We start from the raw sequence: 20,497 nt of genomic DNA on the forward strand, positions 1-20,497 counted from the left end.
AAGCCTTGAGTGTCTCGATTTGCTTACTCCAGTCCTATTGATGTACCACTGCTGTCTTGTCAAAAATCACTGAGAACATTGGTGAGTACAAGGTATTTTATTATTAGGACAAGAGATGAGACAGGTAGAGTAGAGCATGCAGTTTTCTTGGGTTTATATTTTCATTTCTGATTTTCAGGGATGGTGGTTTATTTAAATCATATTGGAATCCTCACAAGTGCCTAGACTTCTGAATGGGGACTGAAATTTTCCGTCTAACCAAAACTCAAGGATGCTGTCCAAAGATTTACTTCATTTATTGTTTTTCTTTCAAAGATTTACCTTTGAGTGTGACTCAGAAAGGAGAACCTAGACACAGTGAGTAGTAAAGATATATGGAGATTTTCTCCTTAATCCTATCGACTTAAAAAAGTTCTAATTGAATAATGGTCCAATTCCTATTATTCAGTTCCTAGCACAGGGATTTACAGAGATAGATGCTTACTAGATACTTTCAGAAAAGAATCTGAATGGTTTCTGTTAACAAAGGAATGTAGATACTAGGGTGGCTTCTGTCCCTAGAGGTTGGCTATGTCATTGGTATTTCGACCACAACTACCTGTGTAAAAGGCAGTGAGGTTTGAAGGTACACAATTATTGCTCACACTGTTCAGTCCTCTAGTCAACACTTCGCTGGTTCTAAGTAGCTACAGTTGGGGTAGTGGCACAAATCAAGGAATCAAAGCCAGAGGAGAGAGGAACAAAGTCCACTTACCTTGACTGTTCTATCTGACCAGAGAAAATTAAAGCAACTGTAGCTTGGCAGAAGGAGGCAGCTAGATAACCATGCAGCCGAAGAATGAGCTGGACTTACTGGCTGAAAAGTTCATTAATGTTTTGGCCTATGCGTTTATGGGCGACATCTATAACTACTATCACATGTCCACCAGACCACCAGGAAGGTGGCCTTGGAACACGTGTTGCAGATGAATTGCATACAACTCTTGAGAATGGCAATGAGACTAGGGACTTGTCGTAAAGGTCTGGGATCAGGGTTGGCCAGGGCTGTGAGTCACTGTGTTGGCACACTACCTCGCTCAGTTCAGTTGACTTATTTCAAGAACAGATCTATTAAGAGTATTTCAAAATTCCCTTTATGAGCCTACTTGGAGCTCACAATTCTCTGAGGCCATAGTGGAAGAAAGTCACAAAATGAAGCAAAACTATTAGATTTCACTTGGTTTATCACCTGTAGGAGATCTCAATTGCTCCCTGAGAACAAGATACCCTTTTTCATGTATTGCCTTCGTTTTTACCTCTCCCAGAGGCCCAGCCCCACACTTACCACACAGAAAATTCAGTAAAAATATCCAAGTATTCATTTTGAAAGTCTAAAAGCATTTCAGTTCTATTTCAGTTTGTGCTTCACTTATATAAATTCCTATTTTATTTGAAACAGTCAGCATCTCAAAACAGTTTTATATAGGTTTCAAAATGAAGCGTTTCTAAACCCTGGCTGTCTGAGAAGCCTTTAGATTTACTTTTACTTTACACTTATTTTAGATTTATACTTAGCTCTTTATTTTTAACTTCATAGATGCCTAAATGTTCTCCTTCCTCCCTTTCATCAATTTGTCTAAGTACACTGGGAAATCTACCCTTTGAGACCTACCGAGAATCACCTGACTAATGTAAAGATATTTTAATAAAATTAGATTTAATTGTTTCAACAAAGAAAAACTCTACAGTAAAATCTTAAAAGTTATTCATAATAAAACATTTGATATTTTTCTGTTGCTTTTAAAATGGACTTTTTATGTATATTTAATGCTTGTAAAGGATGCTCTTTATCTGTGTATATTGTTATTATGTACATGCAGACAATAAAATCAGAAGTCATCAACAATAATCTCAGTACAGTTGTGCAGTTTAACATTTACTGAGCATGTATTATACAGCCACTTTGACTTTAAAAAAGGGGGGTAATTAGCAAAACCGTGGTCACTCTCTTGAGCTATCAGGAGCCAAGTCTGGTGGTATATGCTTTCTTTTCTGGTGGTGGGAACTCTGACTTTTTATTAATAACTTCATTACAATCAATACTGAAGTTAGTAAAATGTGAAGGAAACTCTATTTTGCATAAATAAAATCTGGTCTGTCTTAGACTGATGTTTTGAAATTTATCTTAAACTTGTCATGATTGTGTGTATATACAAAAAACGTACAACCTGGTTCTTGTTCCTTTAATAAACAGGAGAACAGAATCTAAGGTCCCTAAAACTCAGCAGCAGGAAGTGGACTGAGTCACATCTAAGGAGAGTCCACTCTCATAAAAGGAGATCAATGGCCAGAAACAGAGCAGAATTTCAAGCAGGACGCTCTCATCAGCAGGTTAGGGACAGCCAATGCCAAGAAAATGAAGAGAACGTTCTCTGGAACTTAGAAGATGTACATATCAGGGAGCAGGGAGAAGAAAAGATAAATGCTAAGAAGTCAGTTGGCACCTTTATACAGAAGGGCTATGAAGAATAGGCGAGGGCAGCTAAGCCAGTGGCTAACAAAAAACATGTAATTCAAAAGGAAAGTATGCGACTCCTCTCAGGAGAGAGGGGAGAAAAGTGTATTCAGAGCTCCAAAACTTACGGTTACTAAGTAGAAGTAACAGAACTAGAGAAATAATCATGCTTCCTGTTGGTTGTTTTCAAATCTTGCTCTAAGCAATGCACAGCATAACAGAAATAAAGGTAAACTGAAGCTATGTCTTTGGTTCAGTTAGGAAAGGGGTGTACGTATGGTTGGGTTTTTGTTTGTTTGAGTACAGGTGAATGGCCTGTCCCAGTGACGCATCCGTCCACTTCTTGACCCTGAATTAACCTCACCATTGGGTCTATGCTACTCTACATAGAAGTACTATTTTCTGTGTCTCTTGGGATTTAACTCATCCACTTAGAGATTATCTTTCTCCCTTTATTCCAAACAGAGATGACATAGCCCATAAAATAAAGCTTATCGGTCAGTAAAAACAGCTATAAGTTTCAAAACATGCATAATCTAGACCAGGGGGCCCCCACCTACAAAGGAGTAGCAAATCTGGCTCTTCACAGCTTGTTTTTGTAGATTGTTTTATTAGAACACAGCCATGTCTATTCATTTATGAATTGTCTATGGTTGGTTTTGCACTGTAACAGCAGCGTTAAATAGCTGCAACAAAGACCTTGTGGCTTGCAAAGACAATAATATTCATTATTTGGCCTTTTGCAGAAAAAGTTTCTCTGAATAAAGGTATCAGCGTCTCCATGCCTATATTCAAATCCAAATTGGCCCTATCACCTACTAGTTGTATGATACTGGACAGTATGTTACTTAACCTCTCTGAGACTCAGTTTCCTCATCTCTAAAATGGGAATAATAACAGAATCCCTTTCCAGGACGCTGTAAGAAGGATTCAATATGATAATCCACGAACCTGGCACAGAATAAGTACTATGTCAGTATTATCTATTATTAACTAATATTATTCCCTTAAAATCCTTTATGCAAGGATATTTTGTTCTCTCCTCATTCCCTTATCCAGGATATACAGCTCTGAAACACTGGTAGGCATTTGGAATGAAGATTTCACCATTGAACTCTGAGAAAACCACATTTCTATGATGTGATTAAAATGAAGACAAATCGAGTTTAATTAAACATTGAGACTGGCAATTGTGCATCGGGCAGAAGCACATTTCTAGTAAATGTTTAATAATGTGATTACAGAGTGTACTGCATGCACCGGGATGTGAGAAACAATAGTAGATTTGCATGTGAATGTACATCTGTCAACCAAATGAATTCGAGCTCCACATACAGTGCACACTGGAACGCCCCTGGGAAACAGATGGAAAAGTAGGGTAGCAGAAAGGGAGAGGAGTGTAGGAACAAACAAATCTGTGTAGAATCCCAGTGTTGACACTTTCTGGCCCTGTGACTGCAGCAAATACGCTCAAACTCCTTGAGCCTTGGTTTATTCTTCTGTAAAAGAGGGAGATTAATATTTCTCTCTTGCGATCATTGGACAGATTACACTAAGTGAAACAATCTATGCACGATGCCTGCCCATTAGTTCCCTCAGTGTGAAAGATGTAGGTCAGGTCACAATTTATGCTTGTGTATGTCTAGGTAGGGGAACAGAACTTGTTAGCATTGTCCTAGAGAGCCCAAGGTTACAGCCCAAATTCCATCCTATGCCCACCCTTGTCTGGTCCTCAGGCTCCATCAGACACTTACGTGTGCCACTGAACCCAGATCTCACCTGATAGCACCCTGTTGCACTCTTTGGAACTGCAGGTACAATGTAGTATAGAGCATAGAAGCATTAAGTTTGCTTCTAAGAGATACAGACTTGAGTTGCAGGTCTTTAAGTACTAGTTTATGACCCTGGGAGTTAATGTCATAAACCTCCATATTCCTATCTGTAAAATGGTGACAAAAATAGTCTCTACCTCTTAGGGCTACTGTGAAGATTTAATATAAGAACCCAGTTCAGTGCTTGAGACTGAATAACTGCACAATCAAATTTAGTATTAAGATTATCTTGCTTGGGTACATGCATTCCTCTTCCACTAGACTATAAAATCCTTGAGGGCAGGGGTTTTGTTTTATTTCCCACTGTATGGCCATCACCTAGCTTGGATTCACATGTAAAGTAGACTTTGAATAAATATTTGTTGAATGGTGAATGAATGAATGCATAAGGAGACCACTCCACTCAAACCCACTCCACTGATGAGGAAGGAGATTAGCAACACCTTTTTTTTTATATAAAAGGCAACATCAGTTAATAAAAAGACATTTGAAGTGTTTCTGCTATTTGAAAATGCAATATAAAATTTTTTTCTGGCCTATTATTCACTTACTTCCTTAATTTGTTTTGCTATAACCTTTAGCTTTTGACTTAAACTGTCATTTTCTAATTCTGTACCTGGTCCCCAAGTGTTCTTATGCAGCACTGCTTATCCATCACTGGCATTTGTCAGATCCCTCCAACCAGGCCAACACAATGTCAGGGACTTACGGTAAAGCTATAAAACTACCATGTGGAAAAGAAATGCACCTCATGGCGCAAACTGTAACTATCACTGGGAATCTAATTCAATCCACATTAACTTCATGAACTGAAGATTAAAAGTGCCTCTTTAACCTTGACTCATCTGTCCTTCTTCCTCTGACCCTCCTTTCCCCTTTCTTTAGCCTGCTGGGGTATTGACAGGGATTTCAGAGGAGTGGAAGGTCTTTATCTCTTTGAGATGAGCTGCAATATGATTACAATCGATTTGAGTGATTTACAGTTTAGAGTGCCTTTCATTACCCTCTGTGCTTTATAGAATTATAAATGACATACTGTATGTGAATATATATTATTATTATTGGATATTTATGTACTATTTTCCTCGAAGAAGCTAAACATTCTTTTTTAGTCTTTAAATAACTATAGGGACCCTGCAAACTTGTGCAAAGCTTAAACTGAAGAGACTGAAAATTGGGAAGTTTTCCTATAAATAAAGCTATACTCTTGGGTGTGTGTTAGGACATTTGCTGCCCACATAACTCTGGGGCAGAGAGAAAACAGTATAGGGTAATTGTGTTTTAGGTTAGGATAATAATTCTAGATTTTCATAATTAAGAACAAATTCTGCAGGCCATAATTTCATTTACTACTTAAACTGGAGCTTCTCTGTGACAATAGGACAAATAAAACTTGTAATTCACTTAGCCCAGCTTTGAAATTATGCAATATTTGATGACTGGTTTAATTCAGAAGAATTCTTATTATAAAGGCCTTGCAAAGAATAAGATGTTATTAGTATTTTTATGTCACACTATCTCAAATGAAATTTGAAAATCACATAACATTGTGACCATACTGTAATTCTAATCTTCAAAGTATCATTCCATGGATTTGGTTTAATAAAAATGTACTCACTGTTCATAGAAATTAAGAAATCTTTTTTGTTACATTCCTACTTAAATAGTGCCTAGAAGTGACCCTCAAATTTCTCATAACTTATTTCATTGAGTCCCTGGACTATAATACGTATAATATTTAACTTAAGGGTAAATAAACAATTATCGTGCACATTTTAATTAGTAAAAATCCAGTTTCTTTAAATCCAAAGACAGTCTACTGAAGATGAGAAAAACATAAACCAGGACTTAAAACTAAGGTGTACATTTTATAAAGTCCTACAGAATTTTCCAGGAAAATTATTCTTTTGCTCAACAGCCCTCTAGATCAAAAGGACTGCCCTGTTCACAAATAAATCTCTTTAGTTACTATAATTGCTATCATATTATCTGATAGACAGCTTCATCATTATGACAAGCTCCTTTGTGTGCTATTTAATTATTTTATAAATAACCTTGAGTCATGTGTTAGCTTAATGTCGCAGGAGCACATGCCATGTGTCCATGTGCTCACGTGCTATGTGTGTCTGTGTCTATCAGAAATGTTCTTCCCTTCCATAGGATGATTAAGTATATATGTAAGCATATGTGAATATATGTAAATATATGTTACATACATCTATGTACACATGCTTGTCTTTTTGTCTTCTGGGTGGTTATGTTTAATTTTAGCATTAGGCAGAAGCCCACAGTTTGCCTTGAAACTCTTATCAGCTTCTAAGAGACATTTACAGGGAGAGAAAGGCTCTAGGTTTGATAGCAGTAATTGTATTTAACTTGTAAGATACAAGGCTATTTATCTTGTAGCTGGGAATTCACAGAAGAGAAAGGAGGTTTGTCTGATAAAACAAAAATTAAAGAAAAAATACTAAGCACTCTCTCACCACTCTCTCATTCTCCAAGTAAGACCATGAAACAGTAAAATAGACTTTCATTTAATAATTTAATAAAGTTCTTCCTGTCCGCTTAGATATGTTCCTAGAAGGTAAAATGGGATCATGAAAGGAAAGACGCTGCAAGTCCCCAAGGCCTGAGCGATGGTGTAGAGGAAGGCAAATGTCATAAATGCCCAGGTTAGTGCTGACTTCTAACTTGGCAGAAATTGAAAATTTAACTTGAGAGAAAAATTCTAAATTGTCAAGACTTGGGATAAGACCAGAATTCCTGGGGCTTGCAAGTGTTCTAGGGTATCAAAGTGAATCCCTGGAAGGAGCAGAGTGTGATGAAAAACTAGAACTCTCAAGTCAGGTGGTCTTGGGTTGGAGTACCAGCGTTTCCACTTACGCTGTGAGCCAGGTAAGTACCTGAGCTCTTGGAACTGTTCTTCGTCTGTAAAATGGGGATAGTGCTAACATTGACCTCTAGTGTTATATTAAGGCTAAATAAGATATTGAACATAAAGTACAGAGTATGTAGTAAACGCTCAACCAAGAGTAGCCATCACCATGTGGATGAGTTTGGCCAAGAGATGGTGGCATCTCCATTTTCTACATCTCTGGGACAACAGCCCCATGAACTGAGTGGAGTTATTATCCCAGTGACTGTGTAAAGACAAAACACATTAGATGAGTTCAGAAGGTGTATGAAGGTAAAGGCCCATTATTTTATTAATGGTATAAATGAAGATTTACATTATGTAAAACAGACAGAAGGAAATAAGAGACAGTATATCCTAGTCCTGCACCGTCCAATACCAGCCACGAGCCACTAGCCTCATAGTGTCAGCCTGAGGATTGAGTGAAACATGTATTTAAATCCCTCAGTGCCTACGACATAATAATTGCACAATAAAAGTAAACCTTTAGGGCCTCAGTCATACCAGTCACATTGCAAGTGTGGCTACGTGTGGTTAGTGGCTACCATATTGCACAGCACCAGCACGCAGTCTGAATGAAGAAAAAGAGACATTTTTAGCTTTCTAAATATCAGTGATTCTCAAACCTAGCTGCATATAGAATCACTTAGGAGCTCCCTAAAAATACTGATGTCTGGACCAGTGCTTCTCAATTTTTACTGTGCACATGAGTCACCTGGGGACCTTGTTAAATTCAGATTCTAATTCAGTAGGTTTGGGGTGGGGCCCAAGGTTCTGCATTTTTAACAACCTCCCAGGTGATACTGATGCTGCTGATACATGGGCCACAGCCCAGACCGATTAAATTTGATTACCTGGGACTGGGGCCTGAGAAGCCACAGAGTTTTAAAAAATTCCCAAGAGAATATCATTGGCAGCCAGGTTAAAGGACGCTGCTTTATACACACACACACACACACATATCACCAACCCTAGCAAGTTAAAAGTCCCTTGGAAATGGAAACTCACCTACCTGTGAGTCCTAATTCGTTCCTGACAAATTGGAAGAAAATGACTCTTTAGCAATGCAAGTATTTAGCATGCACTGGTTTGATTGATTAATTGATACATTTTGTGACCAAATGTTTGAGGAACTTATTGCAAGATGATTGTAAAATGTACTTAGCAATGTTCAAACACATTCACTCAGTAAGCCTCTCTCGTGTTGATGCTATATCGCTACAGTCTTAAAACCATGCTCAAATATGGCTTTCCCTTTTGGTTGTATTTATGCTTCCTATTCCCTCTGCAGGACTTCACTATCTATGTTTTTTTTGCAGTCGAACTGAAAGTAACACTAGTCCTGAACGGATGAATGAGCAGGTAGATGGGGCTTATTTTAATGTGTGCTTCAAATCTGGCAAGGCCTCAAATGTTTGCAGGCAAAGACGAAAGAAAAGGAAAGAAAACCTCCTGGCTAGGAATTAATGAAAACCCAAGGCCTGAGAACTTTCAGCATTATGTCAAGTACGCAGACTTGTTTTTAACCCTTCAAAGTCTCAATAATCTAGGATGAGATGTGAACAAAAAAAATCTCTCTTACCCCCATGCATACTGTCTAAACAATGAAAGGATAATGAGCATTTGAAATAAAATATGTTGGAGACTTTCTATAACTCGGTAATTCTCAAATGGGGGCAGTTTTGTCCCCCAGCAGACAATTGGTGTTTGTGGAGACGCTACGGGCATCAAGGGGGTGGAAATTACGGATTCTGACAAACATCCTACAATGCACAGGGCAGCCCCGCCCAGCAAAGAATTATCCAGCCCCAAATCTCAATAGCATCAAGGCTGAGGAACGCTACTAACTAAACGAGTCCAGGCAAGGACGTCTATTTGAGGATACTCTAATGGAATAAACAACAAAACTAATAACCGCGTGTCAGTATCAATAAAATTGATAGGAGATAGGAAAATGAGAAAGAAATTTGAGGGGGTGCAATCTGAGTATCAGGATAGGAATCCTGAGTCTGCCCCTCAACTGTGTGATATCGGGTAAGTTATTTTGACTCTCAGAGCCTCAGCAATGTAACCTTAATATGAGTATGGTGGTAATAATACCAAAGCAAGTACCCTCACAGGAGGGAGTGAGGCACACACGCAGTGATGCGTAGGAAGGCACTTAGAGCATCAGTAAGCACTATAGAAATGTTTTTACTTTCAGTCCCTATAAAGAAAATGTTCTTTGGAATTTGAAACATTCAAATATAAAGAAAGAGTTTTCCCATCCAGTGTCCTTGAAGGGGAGCCACGTCTACATCTTTGCCATGATCTGAGTTGGGTGGTCAAGCAGGACTGAAGCATAGGTCATCGGTGGACATTTTACTGACCGAGGAAAGGGAAACCAATCAAGAGCACTTCCATGAACTTAGTGTGCGATATCAAGGAAAAGGGAAAAAAAACATTGAGACTCTGCTCTCCTCAGCACCACCTGCCATGGGAAGATGGAAAGTCTTACACATTGAAGCTGCTTATCAGTCTTCATTTTCCAGGAAGCCTGGCTCTGACCTAAAAAGCCCCTTCCTGTACCATGTTCAGTGTTCTGAAAGCCCTGATGACATAACCAGTCACCTATTCACAGCAGAGACAGGATCTTTAACAGCCCCAGTCAGCTCAGCCTCCCAGGGGACCTGGAGCTGGGGCTAAAATTAATTCCTCCTGCTCAACTCACCGTTCACCTCCCCCCTCTCGTCCCCTCCACTGCATTGTGTCAAGACAGCAATTAGAGGCTTTATAAGGAACATTTGTCAGTGCCTGGATAACTCTGGGCTGATTCTTCTTTTACTTCCCTCTCGTGTTCCTTAGCCTTTCTATTTTCAGGTTCAAAGAAAGAAGCTGCTTTTGAGTTATAGCTCCCAGAATTAAGTGATACAAGATTCTGATGGCTATAGAAGTATTTTCATTTTGGATCCTTCCTGATTCACAAAAAGTCAATGCTACATGCCATGGGCCCAGCTGGTTTCTAAATACTTCACAGTGGGATGTTTCAGTAGAGGCACATAAAATCCTATAAATGAGTATGAGAAGGTTCTGGAGTTGACCCACTCATCCTGGTGCACAGGGACCTGGAGAGCAGACACGGCTTCCTGAGAGCACGCCTTCTGAGTGAGATGACGTAAGTGACTGTTCTGTAGGAGTTATATTCCTCTACTGTTTAAACGTTAGCTATAGACAAGTAGCACAACTGAACTCCTCTTGTTGGCTTATAGACTTACCACTAGTGGTGAAACAGAATGGCTTGGAAAAAGAATGGATACATCATTTTTGCAGAAACTATGTCAAGACTGCATGACCAGGTGGCTTTATTTTTTGATACCTAGATACAGGGCTTATTTTGATCTTATCATTTAAAATAAATTAAATAAATATTGCCAGATTGCTCTAATGGAGCTTTAACTTTAGCAAAATGGATCCTTTCAGTAGCACAGGGAAGCAGGTGGGAGAGAAAATAAGGTATCCAAGGCTGAAAAAGTGAGCCACTCCTAGGAAGTCCTAGTCCAACTAGAATGTTGGACTTCCCAAAGCCATTTTCCAATCTAGGCAATGGAGTAAGGTGACAGCTCCTTTAAATACTCAGTATTCTTTGAGTTGCTTCATGGAAGCACATTGCCATCGTTGTTAGGAGGACAGCTTCGTCTCATTACAAATGAGTCTTTTAGCCCAGCTAAGAAAACTTTTCTTTTTTAAAAGAGGATTTTCAACTCCGCGTCTCACAATAACCACCTTTGTGTGGTTACTGATCTTTGGAACATGATACTTTAAGAAAAGGAATAAATCTAAGATGACACAAGAAAGATGCTCATTTCTATCTATTCATCTTTCAAAATATCCCCCAATTTGCTATGGGAGCAATATTGGAAATTGTGCTCAGCTGGGAACAGGAGACTCTGGTCCTAGTTCTGTCCCTCATTTACTATTCTCTCATGACTATTCTCTCATAGAAAAAACACAATATCTCCCTGGGTCTCATTTTAAATTTGAAATGGAGAATAAAAATACCTACCCTACCTAATTTACAGGCTATTTAATAGTCAAAATGAAGTAGTCTATATGAGTGAATATATAATAGCAAAAAATGCTACTCAAATGTTTGGTAATCCTCATAGCTAACGTTCATTGTGTATTGACTTAACTGACCCAGCATTATGTTGGGTATTTTACATGCATATTCACATTAGCCCTAGAAAGTAAGTATTATCATCATCCCATCGTATAGACTCGGAAACAGAGACTTGGGAGGTTCAATATCTTGCCTAAGGTTTGGAACTGGATCACCAAATAGGAGGAATAAGCACTTACCTAGAGAACCAAGAAAGCGGAGAGGGTAACAAATGAGAATGTGGGGAGGAAGAATCTGCTATATTTTGCAAGCATTATAGTGATCATCAGAGAAGAAAAGTCAGAACTGTTAGAAATTCTTATACTTAGTTTATAGTTGTTATATTTTGAATTATTTGTGGGGACATGCACCAAATATTTTAGTGCTTAGGGCTTTCAAGGTCTTAATCTAGTGGGCCTCAGAATTATAGCTAATGGCACCAAGATCCCAACTCTAGCCAGTTGACTCCAAAGCCCATACTTATAACTGCTTTACTGTATCATGTCCTGTAATAACAACACATATTATTACCAAATGACAGTTACCAACAGTTACTAGTAATAATGGTTTTCAGTGGGAAGCAATGCCATTAAAGAAAGGTTTGTTCTGTTTTGAAAACATAGGAAGCAACCCGTAATTTGGAACTAAACATACAAAGAGATAGGCACACAGCAAGGGTCACTGGTTTTCTTACATATATGTGGTTTTAAAAATGACCATTAAAGAGCCTTCTCATTTCTGGCAGCAAACTCAGAATCCTATATTGGCTCAGGGCAAGTGGTTAGCATCAATTTAGAATCTTTGAAATTCCTAATAGAAACACAACAGACCCTACAGCAACAGTATCAGGGCCAATGATAATATGCATAGAGAGGGATTGATTTTTCTTATGAACAAGTTAACAGTTTTTAAGATTTTAGGCTATTTCGATTCCTCCCATCGCTCATCCCCCAGAGTTTAAGAAGCATTTAAAAATCAGGTCTATTAGTGTCTAGTGCATTTGGATGATGATGAGAATTCACAGTAGCTGCTAACACCTCTGGCTTTCTTCAAAGTCTCAAAGATAAATGCACACGGTCATTTTTGTGCCTTAATCTAAGAAGTGCTAAGAGTAGTATGTGAAAAGACTCCCAGCAGAGACTGAGCTGGATATGGTACAGAGACTGAGATGGTAGATAAATGAGTGGGCGGGGCTTCTTGCTTCAGTATTTTGGGGGTCTTGTATGCTCCTTGTGAATGCTCCCATAATACTTAAAGCAGACATAGGAAGACCCTGGCTAACAGAGGAAAAACCCAGTAGCACAGTTACTTCTAATTGGCATTTAAAGAAAAGTAATGCTAACTTAGGCATGAAAAAATAATCACAGCCTTCAAGTCATTCAACATTCTTGGGCCACAAATAGGCAAATTTACGTATTTCTCTCAAGTGTGATGATTATTAGCTAAAGGGCTCTTACATTTCTGGAAATGTGCTTCCGGCTTCCTTACCTCTGTGCTCACCTCACTATAAAGGAAGTAAGAAGATAACAGTGAGAAAATGATGGGCCGTTTGGAGTGTAGGAGATAGAGAGTTAGACATAGCATAAATGCCCACATTAGTGACAAGTTCAATATTCTGAGCTATTCTCTTGCATCTACCAGGTGATAATGTAATGATGGAGCAAAGGCCTTTAGCTAAAGTATTTTCCCTTCCATTCCTGGCACTCTTATGATCAGGGTTCAGGGCTCTTTCCTGGTAGAAGTGAGAGATGAGAGGGAAAGCTAAGGGATTATTTGAATGATCTTTTGAAAGAAGGCAACCTTTCCCCCCATTGTCCTTGATTTGGCCATCTGGCTCTGGGAGTTTGTTGGTGAATGCTCCTTGACTATAAAATTTCAACAGATGATCAGCCCCTCTCCCTCCCACACCAGCATGCCTGCTATTAAAATGCCTACTAGGATCAACCTCTGAAAATCAAGGCAGGCTAGTGTAAGTGAGGGAGCAAAAACTGGCCAAGTCAACGAAATGAATGGAATTCCACCCGTAGTTTTTCTCTCATTGTTACTCTGACTTGATGTTCATCATCTCAAGTTTAGTAAACTTCCTTTCACAGTCTTTCTGCCATCTCTGGCCATCTGTATGTTCAAGCACACCACAGAGCCCAGATCTCATATTGATTATTCCATGATTACTGACAATAGTTTATTTTAGAGATGGTGTACCCTTCCCTCCATTGCTCATCCTTTGCAGTGCCCCGGAAAATCCATAATCATTGTATTTAGTATGAGCCAGTCAGCAGTATTAATCAGATGGACAAAGTAAGTGTTCAGTGCATAGTTAGTAAGTCTCCAGAAGCTCCCTGTACTGGACCAAGTCCGAAAGAAATCACTTCTTTTTTCATCCAAAAAAATATGAATGTGTGCCTAATATTCAGTGTTTTAATGATGTGGTGACAGTCATGAGAAAATCACCAGTTAGAAGTAAGAATGGGAGAACAAAAGAGAGTCTGGTCATTGAGAGTAAAACATGTACCTGTGGGATAATGCTCATTCACTGGCCAGTTGTCCACCTGAAGCGTGGCATTGCCGCCGTTCCTGGTAAAGCGCACCACGTGGTATTTGCCATCATTTACCGGGGTCCTCTCCTCTTTGATGGAGATGTCAACTGTGCCAATATTGAAGACAACTCCAATTTTCCCCTGTTCCTATAATAAAGAAACACAAAAGGCAAGTTATCACTAACCACAAGGTTTTCTCCCTTTAAAGTTGATCCTCCAACTAACAATGAATCTGTAGGTACCCAGAGAGAGCTGTCGGCTTGAAGTTAATAATAGTATCCTACATTTCTCCGTGGGCTTTCATCCTGAACATAAAAGCCAATGATACAAAACCACCCAAATTGCTCTCAGAGGCTGCACTGCACAGGTTACATCATTGGATTGCCCTCAACAGATATCAAAGCTGGAACCACAGAACTACCTAACAAGTGAGTAATGACACTGCAAGGTTCTGTGAGATGAATTAGGCATGTTTTCTAGAAGAGGCTAATCAGACACTGAATTGTAGGTTACTTCACAATTCAGATTTAGGATTAAAGAGGAAATGCAAGCCTGCTTGCACTCTGGGGGCAAACAAGGCCAAGAGGAGGGGTACAGAATGGTTAGGAGCCCAAACCATAGGAGCTAGCGCTATAGACTTACTCTTGGTGATACTTTCTGTAGGTATAAAGAAATAGGAAATGTATCCTCAGTGGGGCCCAGTGAAACTGAACTGGGGTTTTCCAAGTCAGAAGCTGGCACCCTTCCCACACTTGTAGCCCTATTCCTAAGGTTAAGTCAAAGAAGGAGCTAATATTCAGCGCTATAGCCTTATGTTACACAGCAGAAAAGAACCTCTGGGGCCCTACATAGCCTTCTGGGAGGGCAAACACAATGAATTCCAGAAGAGTAACATTAGGGCAATGAAGGTGATGGTGGTGGTGGTGACACATCCACACCCTGGGAAGTGCCCAGAAACACTGAAATATAAATAACGATGTTATTAAAACTCTTACTCTTCTCCTTTAATAACCTATGACTAAGAGTTGGAATTAGTATTCAGAAGAAGACACAAAATGAAAGTAACCTCACGGATCAGATATAATCAGTCTCTCACAATCTCTCTGAAAGGTATCAGCACGTAGGGTGTCAGGAAATGGGCAAGGAGAGAAAAGAAACATCTTTCTCCATTTCTCTAAGAGTCTGGCTTATTGGCAAACGGTTGGACTTTCAAAAACAATAAAATTTAGTTGTGATTCTGATGTTCTGCAAGACTGAGTCACAGTATTTGTCCACATAGTCTCTGTTATCCTCTATTTCCTTCTATTCAAGAAGAAGGAGAAGGAGGAAGCAGGGGAGGAAAGGAAGGAGGAGGATATGGGAAAAGAAGTCCAGAATCCACACAAACTAAGACATAGGAAAGACTTCACTGAATCTCAAGTTTAGTAACTTTGGTTCATCCATTCATTCATTCAATACATAAATACACTATTCATTAAGCACTCACTATGCTTAAAGTCAATAAATTGAGACTTCTCATGAGATTTTAGGTACTGGTTTCCATATAGTTTGCTAGACTTCACTTATTTTTCCAAAAGACAGGCTTTCCTTAACTAGCCAATTTTCCTTTAGTTATGTGAACACATCTTGTGCCCAATAAAAGGATGAATAAGGACCTAGGAGCCTGAATCGTAAAAAGTAGGAATCTAGGCTGATCAAAAGAGGCTGATTTCAGCATGCAGGGATGCTGAGATACAGGGTGGACATCATTGCTTCCTTTGTGCCCTGATAGCACAGCACACAATGTAAAGTGGTGTCTGCAATACCCAAGTTCTGTTCTCTGGGAGAAGCAATTCAGGTGCCTCCCCAAATGGTGACTAAACATACTCATTTTCTTAAGTTTCTAAGAAACAGGATTTCTTAAATCGCTGTTTATTGGGACACTGTGTTCTTAGCTTTGTTTTGTTTTGTTTTGTTTTCCTATCTCTGCACCTCCAGCACTAAACAAAATACCTACTGTTAAAACATGATGCATGGATAAGTGAACCTGATGGTCGGTTCTTCTGCATCTTTCATGCCCATAATTAATAATATTATGATCCATTTTATTCTTTCTCCTTAATTCTCTGGGAATGCAGAAATGACAATATGACTTTTCTGCTTTCTCTTAAAGAGTTGGCATGCACTTCTAAGGGTGTGTGTGTGTGTGTGTGTGTGTGTGTGTGTGTGTGTGTGTGTTGGTACCTAATCACCCTCGTGCCTAAATAAGCAAGGCTATAATAACCTGAGTCATAATCTTTTTAGCAGAATTGAAGGACTGGAGGAGTGAAAAAACCATGACTGCAGACACCATTACTCCTCTGCCCACCCCACAAATGTGGACTGTTTATTGCATCACTGTTCCTCAATGAGAAACCACTGTATAAATCCTGGATGCATGTAAAGGACTGCTAGTGATTCAATTCACCTCAGTCACTAATTAATCATGGATGGAGAGGAGACCTTTAGACCAGCCTTCTGCAGCTTTTCAGCAGCAGCAGTGGCAAAGTACAGTTCTGGCTCACAGAGTAGGCTGATCAGTGAGATATCTTCTTGGGCAGATTTTCTGCAAGATCCATAATAGATTCAGGAAAAGAGAAGATTTAATCTCTGCCAGAATAAATATTTGGTCCTTATCTTAGGCGCCACACATTCGCTATTGCAATCACTGTTTTGGGGAGGTCTTCTTAATCCTGCTAGCACGTTGCCAATGTCAGTGGAGACCCTTACTCAGATGTTTCATTGTGTTTCCTGCAGTGGTAAATGTGCCTGTGCTGGACCTCAGATGTGGTCTTTTCACTCGCAGTAATGAAATCTCTAATGAGATTTCATTACTGCAACCTCCTTGTCATTTGTCATGGGACCACAGTGGCATTATAATCTGTGGCTAACTGCTTTGTCTCAGTTTATTATAAGCTTTGTGACAAATACCCAAACAGTTGCCCAGGCTTGAATCCATCATGCTCAGCTGCCATGAAAATAAAGTGTGCTGGCTCATGTGTCCAGAGAAGAGATGATGTGAAGGATAAAAAGCACTGGCTTTGGAGTCAGCCCTGACTAACCTGGGGCAAGTTACTTAACTTTTCTGAACCCATTTCTTGATAATATATTATGGGGATAGGATACTAGCTTTACATACTTTGGAGGGCTGTTATAAGGCTGAAATGTTATAATTAACATGACAGTACTTTATGAATAATAAAATATTATACCAGTATAAGGTATACATGAGATCAAGAGAAGGAAACCATCCAATCATTTGACTATTTAAAACACTGTGATTGCTGGAGAAGTTCACTGGTTCGATATGATAAACATGGGTTTTAGCATATCTTGGTTCAAATAATACCTCTGATTCTTAAAGCTGCATGACCTGGGGCAGGTTGTTTAACTTCTGGTGTTTCTTTTATAAAGGATCATGTGGAGGGAGAAAGGCAAATGGCAGTGAGGATTTTAGGAGAACACATATGTGTGAAGCACCTGGCACAAAGCTGTGCATATTTTGGGACCTCAATATTTTGGGACCTCAATAATTGTAAGTCACCTCTTCTCTTTCTTCCCCCCCGCCATTAGTGCAGGTGACACTAGTGGCATGAGCCAAGGACTGGTTGGCTTGGCAACACTGTCATTAAGAAATATTGTAAAAATAAATGTACATTTTAGCAAATAGAACACTAAAAAAACCAACATTTGCACGGTTGATTTCTTGCCACGATTCGGTAGTTGCTCTCTCTCCACATTCCTTGGTGCCTTTTATAAGCCTCTCCGAGATAAGCAAAAGTGTAGGTGCAAAAACAGCATGACTATAAATTTTAATAACTCCATACCCTTCACCACTAAAGTTGCTACCAAGGCAATCACTTCAATCTATGTTACTCCTTGATGTTAAAAACAAAGACAAGTGGTAAATCAGAAGACATTACCAAAGAATCCTCAAGTGCATTCAGGGAAAAACTGAACAGTACAGAAAATGGCTGTCTTTAAATAGCCAGTAAGTCATTCTTTATCAGTAATGACTCTTTATGAGCCCACATGGTCTCTCAAATTAGTCCAGCTCCACCTTTCTGACCCTCCATCAGCCAAACAGCACTGATTGCTATGGAGGTGACCCAAGAGATGCTACCAACACCAGGGTCAGATTTCAGGAGCGGAAATGCACAGGGGCAAGAAATATCCTCAGGAATAAAGAACTCCCTGAAGGCGATCTCTTCATTCATTCCAGAGCGCCCCAGGGGAAGGCAAAATGCACCATCTGCTATTTCAGAAAATTGCAGCTGACAGAAACAGAACTGGGGCTCTCAAATGTGTGCCAGGATGCTATGCAAAGGAAGCAGTTCTCCATATCTTAACTTCTAGGCTTCACACAGAATTTGTGAGTTCAGTGCTAGGTGGTAAAACAATAACAACATGAATGTGAGCCTGCTTGGGGGCCAGACACCATCAGGTCTGCCATACTCATTTCAGAGTCTGGCTTATAGTAAATAAAGTGATCAGTGGCACTGTTTACCACATTTTGGTAGTTCTCCTCCATTATGGGCTCATAGGAGAGAGAAATTCTGGGTCCGCTTGTGATGGGTAGGGCCAATGGACCAGTGTTGACCAATAAAATCAGGTGTTACTACTGAGCCATCCGTTTAATTGCTGGTTTGAGGCCTGCCAGAATTCTCCCATTTGCTCTGAACCACTGCACTCAGCAAATTCCTAGTAGTGACTTCTTTGTCAATCTGGGTCATTGAGGGAGAATGACGACAAGCCACACTACAGTCGACATGGAAAACACGAGAAACAAAGCTTGGTTGCTTTATGCCACCAAATATTGGTATTTGAAGCTGTCTGTTACTGCGGCATAACCCAGACTATCTGGATGATGGAGTAGGTGCTCAACAAGTATTTTTAACAGAATAATTTTCAAATTCCCACAATTACCCTTAAAATGTTTTTCTTTTTTGAATGTAGAAGCATTTAGGAGAATCCAGCTATATTTTATTAAGCCAGACATGAAAGAGGTTTGCAAAGATGTAAAACAATGCCATTATCAGTAATTTTTAAAATACTGTTTTTCAAAAATTGTTATTTATGTGAACATGAATTGGGCTTATTACTCATTTCTAAATGGATTAATAAACAGCTACTTTAAATGTTTCATGGTTTTAATTTCTAACAGGGTAAACATCACTAGATATAACTCACGTTAACAAAAGCTCTTTGGGCTTATCATTTTTTTAAGTTTAAAGGGGTCTTAAGACCAAAAGATTTGAGAACTGCTAAGTTAGTTGATCTGGAAGGTTTATTCCACTTAAAAAACTTCATTATACTCTTGTGTTCAGAGTTCCAAGTAAAACGATAAAAAATTAGATTTGTTCTATCTTTTCATTCTAAGACATAGCCTAACAATGTAGTATAAAAATTGAATTTTACCTACATTTCTTTTTTTTTAATTTTTAAATTTAACTTAATTTTTTTATACAGCAGGTTCTTATTAGTCATCCATTTTATACACATCAGTGTATACATGTCAAACCCAATCTCCCAATTCATCACACCATCACCCCCACCCCCCTACCGCTTTCCCCCCTTGGTGTCCATACGTTTGTTCTCTACATCTGTGTCTCAGTTTCTGCCCTGCAAACCAGTTCATCTGTACCATTTTTCTAGGTTCCACATATATGCGTTAGTATACGATATTTGTTTTTCTCTTTCTGACTTACTTCACTCTGTATGACAGTCTCTAGGTCCATCCATATCTCTACAAATGACCCCATTTTGTTCCTTTTTATGGCTGAGTAATATTCCATTGCATATATGTACCACATCTTCTTTATCCATTCGTCTGTTGTGGGCATTTAGGTTGCTTCCATGGCCTGGCTATTGTAAGTAATGCTGCAATGAACATTGGGGTGCATGTGTCTTTTTGAATTATGGTTTGCTCTGGGTATATGCCCAGTAGTGGGATTGCTGGATCATATGGTAATTCTATTTTTAGTTTTTTAAGGAACCTCCATACTGTTCTCCATAGTGGCTGTATCAATTTACATGCCCACTCACAGTGCAAGAGGGTTCCCTTTTCTCCACACCCTCTCCAGCATTTGTTGTTTGTAGATATTCTGATGATGCCCATTCTTACTGGTGTGAGGTGATACGTCATTGTAGTTCTGATTTGCATTTCTCTAATAATTAGTGATGTTGAGCAGCTTTTCATGTGCTTCTTGGCCATCTGCATGTCTTCTTTGGAGAAATGTCTATTTAGGTCTTCTGCCCATTTTTGGATTGGTTGTTTGTTTTTTTAATATTGAGCTGCATGAGCTGTTTGTATATTTTGGAGATTAATCCTTTGTCCGTTGATTCGTTTGCAAATATTTTCTCCCATTCTGAGGGTTGTATTTTCGTCTTGTTTATGGTTTCCTTTGCTGTGCAAAAGCTTTGAAATTTCATTAGGTCCCATTTATTTTTGTTTTTATTTCCATTACTCTAGGAGGTGGATCAAAAAAGATCTTGCTGTGATTTATGTCAAAGAGTGTTCTCCCTATGTTTTCCTCTAAGAGTTTTATAGTGTCCGGTCTTACA

General features: G+C 39.1%; 1 protein-coding gene across 19 annotated transcripts in view; it reads right to left on the reverse strand.

Moving 5' to 3' along the window:
* NRXN3 (neurexin 3) overlaps positions 1-20,497 on the reverse strand; it is a 1,691,100-nt gene that overhangs the window by 179,012 nt on the left and 1,491,591 nt on the right. For all 19 annotated transcript variants that reach the window (XM_067729075.1, XM_067728964.1, XM_067728949.1 and 16 more), the window contains one exon: positions 13,891-14,062. In XM_067729075.1, the coding sequence (XP_067585176.1) occupies positions 13,891-14,062 (172 nt within the window). The remainder of the gene's footprint in view (positions 1-13,890; positions 14,063-20,497) is intronic.

This window comes from Pseudorca crassidens, chromosome 1 (assembly GCF_039906515.1).
Source record: "Pseudorca crassidens isolate mPseCra1 chromosome 1, mPseCra1.hap1, whole genome shotgun sequence".
Taxonomy (NCBI): Eukaryota; Metazoa; Chordata; class Mammalia; order Artiodactyla; family Delphinidae; genus Pseudorca; species Pseudorca crassidens.